Below are 13123 nucleotides of genomic sequence, written 5' to 3'. Positions count from 1 at the left end.
GAAAAGACTGATTCATAGACTAACAGCTTGTTGAGACTGCTGACCTCCGAGCCTTGAGCACTGGCTACTACAGACTGATAGAAGATCTGCAGGAGCCTGTTGCACACACTGCAGGATCTGAGTCTCCTCAGGAAGAACAGTCTGCTCTGTCCCTTCCTGAAGAGGGCTTCAGTGTTGTGAGTCCAGTCCAGTTTTTTTTATTGATTTGGACCCCAAGATACTTGCATGAGTCCACCCTCTTCACTTCCTCTCCCTGGATGACAACCAGGACATCCACATGTTCTTCTGGTTGCCCACCACAAGCTCACTGGTTTTTCTGATACTGAGCTTCAGGTGATTGTCGTTGCACCATGTGACGAAGCTCTCTATCAGTCCTCTGTGCTCCCCTTAAAAATAGAGCTTGAACCTGAATTCACCCCTAATGGAATTTGTTTTAAAGTAGACTATGGACAAAATAAGCTTATGTAAGCGCTTTTACTTTACAATTCATTCATAGTTTTTCCAATGTTTGTTTTTGACCATATGGAAAATCCTTCTTAATAATGATCCCATTTCAGCATTTATGTGGCCAAAACGGCATCATATCAGAATCATTAGTAAAAATCTGCCAGGTAGAAGCGCCCACCATTACTGAGGCACCTCTCACATTTTTTCATTAGGGCTGAGTTTATTTTGTTAATGCCCTCAGTACACAGGACACACACTCACACACACACACACACCCCAAATTCCTCTTACTGAGCTTGGCAGGGACACGCCAGCCGCTTTTGTTTTGCTGACGGCTCGTCGCCAAGGCCGGTATTCAGCGTTTCAGCATCTTCAGAAAAGAGAGACACCGAGCACAGGCACATTCCAAGATGAGAAGTTTATTGGTCTGCAAAGTAGCCGTTTTTACAAAAGCACAAGGAGAAAAAACATTTGGAGAGGCCTAACACAATGGGAGAATGTACTGCCTTGGTCTAAATACCGGTCCGGTGCACATTCTCAATGAGACACAGCATCAGGGTTATTCTCAAAAAAACGGTTTGAGGAACGGACATCGTGTTGTAAGTTAAGAGCGCTGAAGGTCCTCGTGGGGCAGCTTCGTGTAGCGAACAGAGAAAAACCAGCAGATCAAACTTCCGCTCAGCGAAGCCAACGTGTCACTTAGGAAGACGAAGGACGTTCAGAAGATCAGAGTCACGACATCCAACATCCTGCTGCCGATGCTCAAAGTCACATCACTGAAAACGCTCAAGTCACAACGATGGTTCACACTATCAAGTCTTAAGTCAGTATGGTGAGACGTTTTGGTCCAAAAATCCCAAGAGGCCTCAGCTTTCAAGTGAGAAAGAGTGTCAGGGACAATTTACAGGGCAAAAAGGGAAAATTTTGTTACTAATATTGGTTTCAATACTAAGCAGTTGTTTCTTAAAAGCACATTTCATTATGCTGAAATTAGGAAATTACTTTTTGTTATATTTTTACATGCCATCTGCTTTTCAAAATAGAACCAGACCTTTACTCAATCGATTTCCATCTGGACAAATTCCCATAACCACAAACAAAAAAACAATACTTGAGCTCTTCTCACTGTAAAAATCCAAACATTTTGAAGCTCTTCGACATCCTTCGATGCCTCGATATAAATGGCGATTAGCAAAAATTAGTACGGTACCAATAGGCATTATTTTTCGACACACAACCCTGCTGCTTACACTGTAATAAATAGAAATGATAACATGATTGTACAACCACACAATACATTAGCAACAGATCAGCCTACTTCTACTCAGAGGACACTTCATAAATATAGCTTGCTTCTCAAAAAGACATCATGGTGGAGCCGCTCTCACAACAGCAGTCTGGGTTCGCACTTTTTAGAAGGTTATCTTGTCCTGCTTGTTGGAAATCAGGGAACAAAGCTTGATTTAGGTATTTATGTCTCTATTCCTGTTTTGTGCATCCTAATTGCTTTATGTCAGCGGTGTTCACAGACAGGTAATTTGTGATCAAGGTAAGCACTAAACTGGAATCTTCATAAATACTAGGCTAAAAAAAGGTAAATAGGGCATAGGAAAATAAAACGTAGCCACAAGGGAAAACCGCCCTTAAAAACACGCCTGATAGATGAAATAAAAGCATGCTTGACTGGAACAAAAATGGGCAATATATTACCTCTATCTTTCATGTATACAAAATCCCCAGGTAGAAGCCTAGTTTCACAACACATGCACAACAAAACGCTTTCCGCTTTTTAACTCGACTCGTTATTTTTCCAAGTAAAAACAAAGCCCGTGAGGCCGTGTTCAGAAATATGTACATCCAAAGTCCAAAAGGCAAGGTGACATACAGACCTGGGTCAAATACATGTTTTCTCTCCATTTGAGTTGTGTCAAATGCCCTGGATTTTTAATTTACCCCGCACAGAGGGAGGGAAGGGTGTGTGTGCTTCCATTTCACCAGTTTCACCAGTTTCCAGTTCAACAGGCAAGAAAGAAGCGTATCCGAATTAACTGGGGTGAAAATAAACACTATTTTCACCCAGGTCATTTAACATCAGGTTACAATCAGGAGGCAGTGACATTCACTTTTTCAGTTCCATTTTTAAAGGGTTGTAAAACAATTAAAATAATAGTTAGGAGCAAGAATTATTATTTTAAGGGACCAGGGACATTTCTTTAAGAGACAAATGAGACATGGGATCATGAGGAGATCAGGGGCCGGGGCCTGATTTAGTTGACACTATATTTCAGAAGGATACACAATATATTTAGAGAGGTTTTCCATTGCATAAGTACCATGCTGTACTGTTCTGGGCCTACACTGGCTATTCAGGACCCTTTGGTTTGCCACTGGAATACTAAGCAGCTGTGCAAGTCCTTTGGGGTGTCACCACCACCCAACATGACAACATCACTGCCAGCACCCTTTCAAAGCGGGCCAGTACCAAATATCCCTGCCAGCATGCTTCCAAAGCACCTGTACCGCACCAAACTTAGTGGAAAAACATACTGTGGGGCTACGGGTGTGACACAGTACACGTATGCAGTTGGAAAAAAAAACACAACCGTACCGAAACAATCCCCCTATTTCAGCACAGTACCCTGCTCACTCAAACACAGAGAGCGCTCTCTGGACCGAGCCCTTTGAAACAGGAAGTCTTGACGTGTTCATCTCCCTCCCCCATAATTCCTAGCAGCAGCACCGCGGCCGCTGACCCCCCCCCCCCCCCTAACTACTGCCAGCTGGGCTCCATGTGCCACAAATGACAGCTAAGGAGCCAAAGCATGAATCAGTATTAAGCAGGGTGAGAGTCTAAGTCCATTGAAACCTGCCAGTCAGTATGCTCATATTCTTTGTATGCTGTATATTTACATGTTATTACAGGAAATTCCAGTATTACTAATGGATGATCAAGTGTAAAAAAGAGAGAACAGCAACACAAAAAAAAGAGAGTAGCCAACAATACACCTCGTCAATACAGTTACACATATTATTTGTACATTTCTGTTGTAATACTGTTGGAATTGATGCACTGCACTGGTTCACATCCTGTCAAACTGTACTCCATACTGTACTCCATACTGTCAAACTGTACTTCATACTGTCAAACTGTACTCAATATTGTCAAACTGTACTTCATTCTGTCAAACTGTACTCTATACTGTCAAACTGTACTTATACCGTCACATTGTACTCAATACTGTCAGACTGTACTTATACCGTCAAACTGTACTTCATACTGTCAAACTGTACTCCATACTGTCAAACTGTACTTCATACTGTCAAACTGTACTTCATACTGTCAAACTGTACTCCACACTGTCAAACTGTACTTCACACTGTCAAACTGTACTTCATACTGTCAGACTGTACTTATACCGTCAAACTGTACTCAATACTGTCAGACTGTACTTATACTGTCAAACTGTACTCTATACCGTCAAACTGTACTTCATACTGTCAAACTGTACTTCATACTGTCAAACTGTACTTCATACTGTCAAACTGTACTTCATACTGTCAAACTGTACTTCATACTGTCAAACTGTACTCCATACTGTCAAACTGTACTTCACACTGTCCTCTCACACCCAACTGTAATCGTTTCCTGTTTGTGTCCAAAATAAACCAGCGCCTGTCACGCAAAAAAAAAAAAAAGAAAAAAAAGAAAAAGAGCGCTCTCCAGTTCAGGAAGACCCTGTCTGACCAACCAGGAGAAAACAAGCTCAGCTCAGAAACAGTCAAGTCGACCTTATTGCTACGTGAAAGGAACAGATACGACAACGCACGCATGATGGAGGCAAACATCTGCCGGACTGTCGCGCGGAGAGACAGTAATGAGACGTTAAACAAAGAGGCTTCCTTAACCTTTGCTCAGGCATCCAGAGGAGGCTTCATTAAAGTGAGCGATGGTACGCATCAATTACCGGGCGCCCTGCAGTCCTCTGTCTGCTTATGCGCCGAACACCGAGCGGCTTGTTCAGCGAGGCCACAGGCGACCTGAAGCACCTACAGAGGGAAGTCAAACAGTGCAACCGCTCTGCACAGCTGCCATGGCTTATTCCAAAATTCGCAGCAGCAAATAGGAGATGAAAAACCTTCACTAGCTTGTTACGATCAACACTGAGAGAATAAAAAAAATGTCAAAACTGTTAACGGCATTCCTCCTCCTTTTTAAGAATCTCTCCAATTCTTCTGTCATGAAATCTGTGCAGCCTAGTGGAACCGTCCGCCTCTTTGCTTCCTGTGTTTTTTCAGCGACGGGCGAATGGAAAAGCCGTCGGCCTCCATCGACAAGCCTGACCAAACACAACAGACAGAGGGGCTTTGCTGAGCCGCAGCGGTCTCTTGGCACGGCTCTCTGACCTGGGCTCCGCAGAGAACTGGCAGAGTCCGGCACAAAAAAAAACACGAGACGGCGTGATGTCGGCCTCAGGCTGGACTTTGGAGCTCGCGGCTTTGCCTAGTCACGTCTCGTCGAGTTAAGCACATTACTTATGGAATTATGTGATTTAACCGTTTCTTTTTGGGATGAAATTTAGTATCATCAAATTTAGTTAAGCACATTACTTATGGAATTATGTGATTTAACCGTTTCTTTTTGGGATGAAATTTAGTATCATCAAATTTAGTTAAGCACATTACTTATGGAATTATGTGATTTAACCGTTTCTTTTTGGGATGAAATTTAGTATCATTAATACACCTGTTTGACTCTTAAGGATGACCAAACAAACCTAGTTTCAACAACAACAACAAATCTAACAAATCTAGTTTCATGTGTATCTTAATTTCCTGATGGTGCATAGTGAATATTCATCCTGGAAAAGGTGTAGCACCTTAAGACTTAATACTTGACAAACCTTTGTTTTATCTCACTATGCAGGGCTTTAACCTCCGCTGTAACTGTGCACACATATTAGCCTCCTTTCTGCCTCAATGCAGGCAAGATATCCTGTGTAGACTGGAATGGTTATGGAGACAAAACCATGCAATGCGTAAAAGACAATACTTATAAGACTTGTGAAACCTGGTTGTATTAAACAGGGCTGTAAATGTGCATTATAAGCTCTTTCTGCCTCAGTGCAGACAAGACTGTGCCCTGTGTGGAATGGTTAAGGAGACATTAAAGACATAAAGGACTGAGAATGGAATATATACGACCAGAGGTGAGACATTAAGTAAGATTTACTGTGCATCACTATATGAGTCTTCTATGCTACCAACTATGGAAACATGAGCTGTACATTCAAAATACCATCCGGACCTGTTCCTGCTCTTCCAAACCACCAACCGCCGAACTGAGAGTTGGATTTTAATGTGGGATTAGTTTGCACTCAGCCAACACTTGCACAAGCACAACTTCTTCTAAATGTTTACTAATGTCTCTGTTTTTTGGGGGGTTTTTTTGACAGAGGAAAAGTTGCATATTGTATTGTGTGCAGTTCTGATGAGGTTTGTATGGAAAGTGTGTTCGGTGATGAGTGCAAAAGCGGAGACTAACTCGACAGACTCTTTTAAAAAGTCGTTGCTCTCCTTACCCACCGATGTAAACAAAGCTGAATGTGAATCTTACATTCTGTTCACCAGCTCTAATCAGTGCACAGTACTTTCTCTCTACAGGGGAATGGCTGCAGTGAATGCTAATCTGTGTGCAAACTACTATTAAAAACACTGTGTACAGTATGAGACGCTCTCTGCTACATCTTGCCATGACTTCACAATATAATCCTCATTTTTCGGTATTTGGGTCGGCGAGGCTGCAGCGCGTTACCATGACAACCGGGATAAACCCAAGGGAGGGAAGAGAGAGGGGGGGGAGCGCCTAGAGAGAGTTGGGAGATGCATCAGCTCAGGTTGTAATGCTGCACTCCACCTTCATCAGCAACATCTAGCTCTGTGCACATCCTGTCTCAGCAGCTGGGTCGAATGAAATCCTATCTGAAAGCAAAACGTACAAGCCGCAACTTAAAACTGTTTTTATCTGATAGAAAATAATGTTTCTGCCCTTGTGGGAATTCATCAAGTACAAGAATGAATGTCCAAACACTGCTCAGATCCATTACGGTAGTCATTGTTTTGGATTAAACATAAAGTTATGTTGCGGGTTCCGTGTTGTTGGGTGAAAACCTTGTATCTCCAAAATGTCAACTTTATCAGGAACTAAGAAAAATTGCCTTTTTTTTTTTTTAGCTTGACCACCATGCATTTTTCAGTTTATCCAGGGTTTCAATAGTCCAACGGTTGTAGTTTCTCAACCTTTAGAGGCTCATGTCATCCTTCATTTCAGATTAAAACATGTAAATCCCCCCCAATTCTTGCTAAAGTTACAAGGTTTTCACCCCAATACAACATTTTGCTTTCAAATTATAAGCTAAGTGCCAAATATTTTCCTGAGAAATAGGTTTCTTAACATCCAAGTTACTTTTCCACAACTCACACCTGAGCCTCTGTCTCAGCAAAATCCCTATGGGATGCCAGATAAGAAAACATAAATGGAGTTTGCTATTAATATGTTGTGAGATCCCTGATCCAACAAAACTGGGGCTACAAAGAAACGAAACGGAGCAAAATGTTCGCCCACAAAGCATCATCATATCATTAGATCCTGGTTAAGTAAGAGGAATAGAAAGGAGTGAAGGAAAGAAACGAAGCAGAAGAAGAACGCTAACTTGTCACGGCGGGGGCCATTCCCAGCTGCTACGTAGCTGCAGTGTTGCATGATGGGTTGTGGATGATGACGTAACAGGCGAATGTGTGTGTGTGTGTGTGTTCATCTGTGATCAAGTCCTTGCTTCACACACACAACTTATGGAGAGAGGGGAGTGGGAGGAGGGGCGGGGGGGGAGATTAACCCAGCTTGGTGATCTGTAGACCTCCGGCTATCCGTACTGTATCGATAGAGGGCAAAGATTTTACTTTGTGATAAAAGTCAAAGAGCTGGTGTCCGTCCACGAATATCCGGAACCTCTGGTGCTCGCAGTGGATCTCGATCTGCAGGGAGACAAGAGAAGAAGGGAGGAAAAGAGAGAGCGAGAGAGAGAAATGAAAACAGAAAGAAACAGGGGGAAAAGAGGGAGAGAGAAAAAGAGAGGATCAGATAAGAAAACCATCAATAATGCAATTTGAGCTCAAGGAAAGTACATACATTCACAAATTCTAAGCCTACAGTGCCACATAGAAACCATAAAAGAAGTGATGACATGGGCATTAGACAAGAAGACACACAGCATATTTCTTCTTCTCCTCAGCTCTTGTTTCCTTCACTAGCACTTCACCATCACACAGGATAAATCCAGAGTCACAGGAATAGTTGGTTAAATATTGTCAGGGGGCTGTGGCTCTGACCCTTGCACTGTTTAAAGTCGTTTGCTTGTAATGTTGCCGATCTTGCCGAGGAATTCAAACTTGTTCTACTGCTGCACTCACTGCAAGCTGGCCTGGACAACAGCATCAGCTAAATACCTAAAAAAAAAAAAAAGGTGCATTCACACCAAGCCTGTTTGGACCGGTTTATTCGAACACCAGAGAGTTTACTCTTGTAATTTGGTTTGTTTGGTCAGGTGAGAACAATGAACTCTGGTGGCACCAAATAACTTCCCTGAAACCGCCTGAAAACTCCGGTCTCGGTCCTCTTCCCGGAGAACTGCGGAACGTAATCCGAACAAGCAAACGACCGCAAAACACAAGGTTTTATGGGTAAAAGGAGACGGATGTTGACATCTGAGAGCCAGCAGTTCCTCATGCTTGGAAAGCCTATAGCATAATAAAGTGAACTGAGGGCAAACTGCAGTCTGGACTGAGGCTCATATTCAGCTATTTCTTCATGTGTTCTTAACTGGTATGAAAACCAGAGAAGGGAAATTACAACAGAGAGTGCAAACCAGTCCATCATGCTTAGCTTAAGTTACAGAGACTGGAATCAGATTTGTTTTGACTCAAAATCTCCAACCTGCAGGATGACAGATTAACCAAAACTCTGTCCAATAAACAAGCTACTTCTGAGTCCATGTGACTTTTGTTTACAAGCCCTGGTTTTGTTTGTTTGGCAGCCTGAACCTAAACGAACAAAACACAAAAATGCAGCAGAGTAACATTTTCCACTTTGTTTCAAACGGAAAACAAACTGTAGGAGTGATCGCACGCTGGCAGATTGTTTCAGTAAAAGCGAGGAGCCGAGGAGCGCGGGGACGCGTCAGCATGCGGTGGGAGGAAGGAGCCGTCCTACTCCAAAACCACAGCATCATGTGTCTGTCCACACGCTTCTAAATGTATGAGGCAGTTTGTTGGAAGCAATTTGCATGACAGCCTTAATCAGCAACCCCCAGCTTCTGACAGAGCCGTGACTCGCCTGACCTGCTTTATCACGCTCCAACCACCAACAAAACAATGACACTTTATCACAGAGCCGACTTTTTTTCTAACCAAGCACTGGGATCAAGTGGGCCTCCTCTAAAAATAAGTAGAAGATGGTAGATTTTGTTTGTGTGTCATGTGAGCGATAAGGATGTAGTTTCGGTGTGTTATGCGTTATTATATTATATAATATTATTATATTAGACTATTGTTCACTGTCTCTTCTTTCTTTTCAAAGTGAGAATGCCAAGAATGTGAAAGGCATGCCAGGCAGCCGGCACAGATCATCGGACACATCTCCTTCCAAACTGCCAGACGGCGGGACAGGGAGAGGCGGTGGCAAGCTTGTTTCTATGGTATCGGTGAAAAATAGGACTAAAAATAATATACAAGTAGTCATTTTCCAAAATGATATCCATTTGGGGGGAATAACTGATTACTTGAGTTTTTTCAATCAATACGTCAAAATATCAAGTCTGAAAAAGTTCCCATTTTGTCAACAAGGACTCAAGATGCCTAGTACTCTCCTTTACAAGATACCATTTGTTTTCATTTTGTGTTATCAGTTTGCAGTTTGAGCAGACATCACTACATTCTGAAATGAAACTCAACTTCAAATATATTTTTAGTCAAACAGCAGGTGTGATATTCATGCTTTGAGCTCAGAGTTATTGGAGCAGAATGACATTACAGAGCGAACGAGTCCTCAGGTCTTCTGCCAATTACTCATCATGCACACATGCTGCTGTTCAACCCCCCGCCTCAACTACCTCCCCCACCTCCTCCATCTCATCTACCTCCATCAACATAAACAGCTGATACTGCCACTTATGCAATAAACAGACCATTATATATGATATAGCCTAGATCATTATATAAGATGGTTTTAATGTATTTAAGTGTCTCTTATTTCTAGATTTTGCGTGAGTGTTGTAGAGATATTTGCAACCTTTGTTGTCTGGTTACTCCTTACAATTGGTTGCTTGTAAATCTTGACTCTCCAGCATTTTTAAGGAAAGGAAGGAAAACTCCACCATAAAACACTTTAACACTGTTAAAAACCAGCTGTTTTTTATGTACTTTGCATTTTGGGGCCCATTTTGTTTTTTTTAATGGTGTATTTTTCTTTCATAGACAACATGATGTCATGTCAAGATATTTTCAGCGCAGCTACAACAGAGTTTGATAGCAGAAATAGTTCAGTGATCTAAAACATGAATGTTAAATGTCAGGTTTTGGTGTCAGTCCCTCAGAGTCAAAGAGCGAGGGCTTCTTTCTAGAGCTGCCATTTTGCACCAAGAGACGTTCAACAATCATACAGGGAGAAATCCATCGCAGAAGAGGAAGAGAGACCAATTTCTCCACTGACAGCAGCCTCAATAGACCAGAATGCAATGCAGCTACAAGACAGGTTGTGTTTTGAGTAAAGGGTGCAGGGTCATTCTGGGAAACTCCTGGAATGCTTTGAACATCACAGATTGAGGATATGTTACAGTGTAACAGTATCTGAGGGTGGATTTTTTTCTTTAAGCTTATTCCGCTACTGCATTCTTTGTAAATCTCACTGGAAAAGAGCGTCAGCTAAAATGTAACAGTAATAACAACATGAGTCTAATGTTGAATGGAGCAGGGCGCCCCAGTGGTTCAAGAGGGAGCGTCCCACAACTAAAAGGTCACAAGTCCGAGCCCAACAACAGCCAATGTGTCCATCAGGAGCCATGTGTTCTGGCAAAACACTGAGCCTCTACCTGCTCACTAGCTTCAACTAACTCTGGATAACAGCATCATCAGAAAATGTAATTTTAAAACCCCCATGAAATGAACTCCCATTACTTTTACTTGCTAGAAAACAGAGGATCTTTCATGGTGACCTCATGTTGCACCAGTAGGCGTAAATATAAATTCCAACCAATAAAACCATCACAGATTTCTGAACAGTCTCGCCCCTCTGATCAAATCAAACTCCCTTTCTCTCCCTGACTGATATTCCATTGGTTTAGACTTTTGAATGATCCTTCACTGCGTTATGTCCCGCCCCCAACATCCTGTTTCAACAGGAAATACATCAAATCAAGGAAGTAAAGATGCCGTTTCATGGGGTCTTTAAAATGTAATGAAGGTACAAGCCGTCTTTACCCTAAAAGGCTGATCGGGGATGAAGGGAAAGTAGGCGATGGACGCCTCCTCCTCGGTCCACTTCCCGGAGATCCGGGCGTTGCGCAGGAACTGGCGGTCGGCGAAGCGGACGGTGAGCTTCAGGGCCACGTCGCACTGAGGCTCCTCCTTCTCCGAGCCCCGCCCACAAGTCAGGCTGACGTCAAAGCTGAGGGAGGAAGGACCCCGAGGGTTGAGGAGTCATACAGACAGACAGCATGGGGTGACACAGATATGAGTCCCAGAGCTAATCCAGGATAAATCAGACTCATAATTCTTCTGTTGCTGTGTAAGAGCGAAGCAATTGCCTGTTAATTACAAATAATCCCTGCAGTCACGTTTTGGTTAAATCCCCCAACTGCACTCTTTACACAAAGGCTTCTTTGTTTTTCTAATGCAAAGATTGAGCAAAAGTGTGGGTATCTCCAACAGTGTCAAACTTGTTAAGCGTTGAGATGCGATAATGGAAAATAGTCATACATTTAAAAAAAAAAAAAAAAAAAAAAAGGCACAGAAAGTCTTTCACATTCACATGAACTTTGACCTGAATGCTGTGCCAGACACTGGAACATGATGAGGTCATGGGGAGGTTTCTTCCAAGTTTGACACAAGTTTCCATGTAGGGTGAGGACACACCCGAACAAGGCTGCTTGACTTGACTGGGGCTTTTTCGTTTTTCTTTTCTTTTTTTTTTTGACTGGTGGTGAGGAAACGCCCTGCCTCTGCATAGTTAAAAAGCCATCAGTCCCTCTGGCTGCCCACGCATTGCTCAATCTGTCCTCCCTCTGAGTGGATATACAAGTCTGACTAGGGTACAAAAAAAAAAAAATCTAATCTGATCTAAAAGTCTAACTAGGCTATTTTCAGCAACATTCGTCATGCATGTGGCTTAGATATATATCACTATTATGGAAATGTACATGGATTTAAATGGTATCAGATGAAACTGAAACCCAGATCATGAGTGTGTGACACGGTGCAGACTGAAGGAGGGCTGCAATGTAACCCTACCTGTCCGGCTCCAGGTCCACTATGCCCATGACAATGATCTTCTTCCCTGGCCGCATGCCGCCTCGGATGCGTCCGTTGAATGGCACCGTCTGCACAAGGAAGGCACAATTAACCCACATCACGCACGGCCCGGTGTGAGCGTCAAACAAGGGTGATTTAGGGTGGAAATAAATGAGGCGTCTTTCTTACCAGGAGACGCGATAAATCCTCCTTGTCAGGTGAGATGAGGCCGGGGTTTCCCAGCGAGTCGTTGAGGTGGTCATCCTCGACATTCTTCAACACCAGTGACACAAAGGGACAAGATGCAAAGTGTAAATTATTGCGTTGTCAGGTATAACCTGGCTGGCCTGGGGTGGGGTGTGCCAGCATGAGGTTGTATTCATTAATAAAAACACACGGCGTGGCCTCGCATACGGCTGTTTCCAACAATGAGGAGGTGGGATCGGACCTGTCATGTTGTTGAAAGGCTTGTTTGGAGAGGCGTGTGGGATTATGAATTAGAGTATTAGACTCCAAATTGGCCGCATTCTGCGCCGTAATGCGCTGCAATGTAAATGCGCACATTCAAAGCGCCGGCGGAGCGGCCTAGGTGAGCAGACACCGCGGATACATTTCACCACTCACATACTGAATTTCCCATTTCCTCCTCGCCCAGATGAAAGAGGGCTCGACTTGCGCTCTGAATGCCCTGCACACGGCGCCGCACATTTACAATAACCCCACGGCGCGGAATAATCCACATAACGGAACGCTTAAATCACGCCTAGGCCGTTACGCACAGAAAATACACACCGACAACACATTTCATTCCCACCCGGTTTTCCTGAAATTCCAAAATACTCACTATTCCGTCCTTTTCCGCTGCCTGCACCGCCATCTTGAGCAGAATAGCATAGGATGCTTATCAGAGCAGAGGCAGCCCTGCCTGCCTGCCGGGGAATGTGTCAGCGTCGTGGCACTGACTCAGGACTCAGGAGGATATTCCTGTTCCTGCTGCTATTCCGAGGGATCCACGTCTCTCCGGGCTAGACCGGGCCTGCAGCGACTGGAGGCTCCTAGCAGGACATCCCTCCGCTCTACTGTCTGTCTGAAATGGGTGGATATCTGCTGACGTATG

At 43.5% G+C, this 13123-nt stretch overlaps 1 protein-coding gene across 1 annotated transcript; it reads right to left on the bottom strand.

Annotated features, from left to right (window-relative positions):
- Window positions 1–3291: 3291 nt before the first annotated feature.
- LOC139641569 (galectin-related protein B-like) lies at window positions 3292–13006 on the bottom strand. The gene is made up of 5 exons (XM_071516036.1): window positions 12851–13006; window positions 12196–12288; window positions 12007–12095; window positions 10978–11164; window positions 3292–7479 (listed from the first exon to the last, which is right to left on the bottom strand). Exons 1-5 carry the CDS (start codon window positions 12881–12883, stop codon window positions 7336–7338), a joined length of 546 nt encoding a protein of 181 aa, XP_071372137.1. The 5' UTR covers window positions 12884–13006; the 3' UTR covers window positions 3292–7335.
- Between the last annotated feature and the right edge of the window lie 117 nt (window positions 13007–13123).

The sequence above is a fragment of the Centroberyx affinis genome, unplaced genomic scaffold, assembly GCF_046629955.1.
Source record: "Centroberyx affinis isolate AG114_WGS23_722 - 3 ecotype Tasmania unplaced genomic scaffold, CSIRO-AGI_Caff_v1 ptg000391l_1, whole genome shotgun sequence".
Classification (NCBI taxonomy): domain Eukaryota; kingdom Metazoa; phylum Chordata; class Actinopteri; order Beryciformes; family Berycidae; genus Centroberyx; species Centroberyx affinis.
The sequence above is the reverse complement of the archived record's forward strand: the minus strand, read 5'-3'. Positions and strand labels throughout refer to the sequence as shown.

Bases quoted from the DNA above. Each gene is read 5' to 3' on its own strand.
- LOC139641569 (XM_071516036.1), bottom strand. From the start codon at position 12,883: ATGGCGGTGCAGGCAGCGGAAAAGGACGGAATA. The intron at 12,289-12,850 runs GTGAGTATTTTG...TTTGTGTCACTG, and splicing joins CAGCGGAAAAGGACGGAATA to GTGTTGAAGAATGTCGAGGA. The intron at 12,096-12,195 runs GTAAGAAAGACG...TTCCTTGTGCAG, and splicing joins AGGATTTATCGCGTCTCCTG to ACGGTGCCATTCAACGGACG.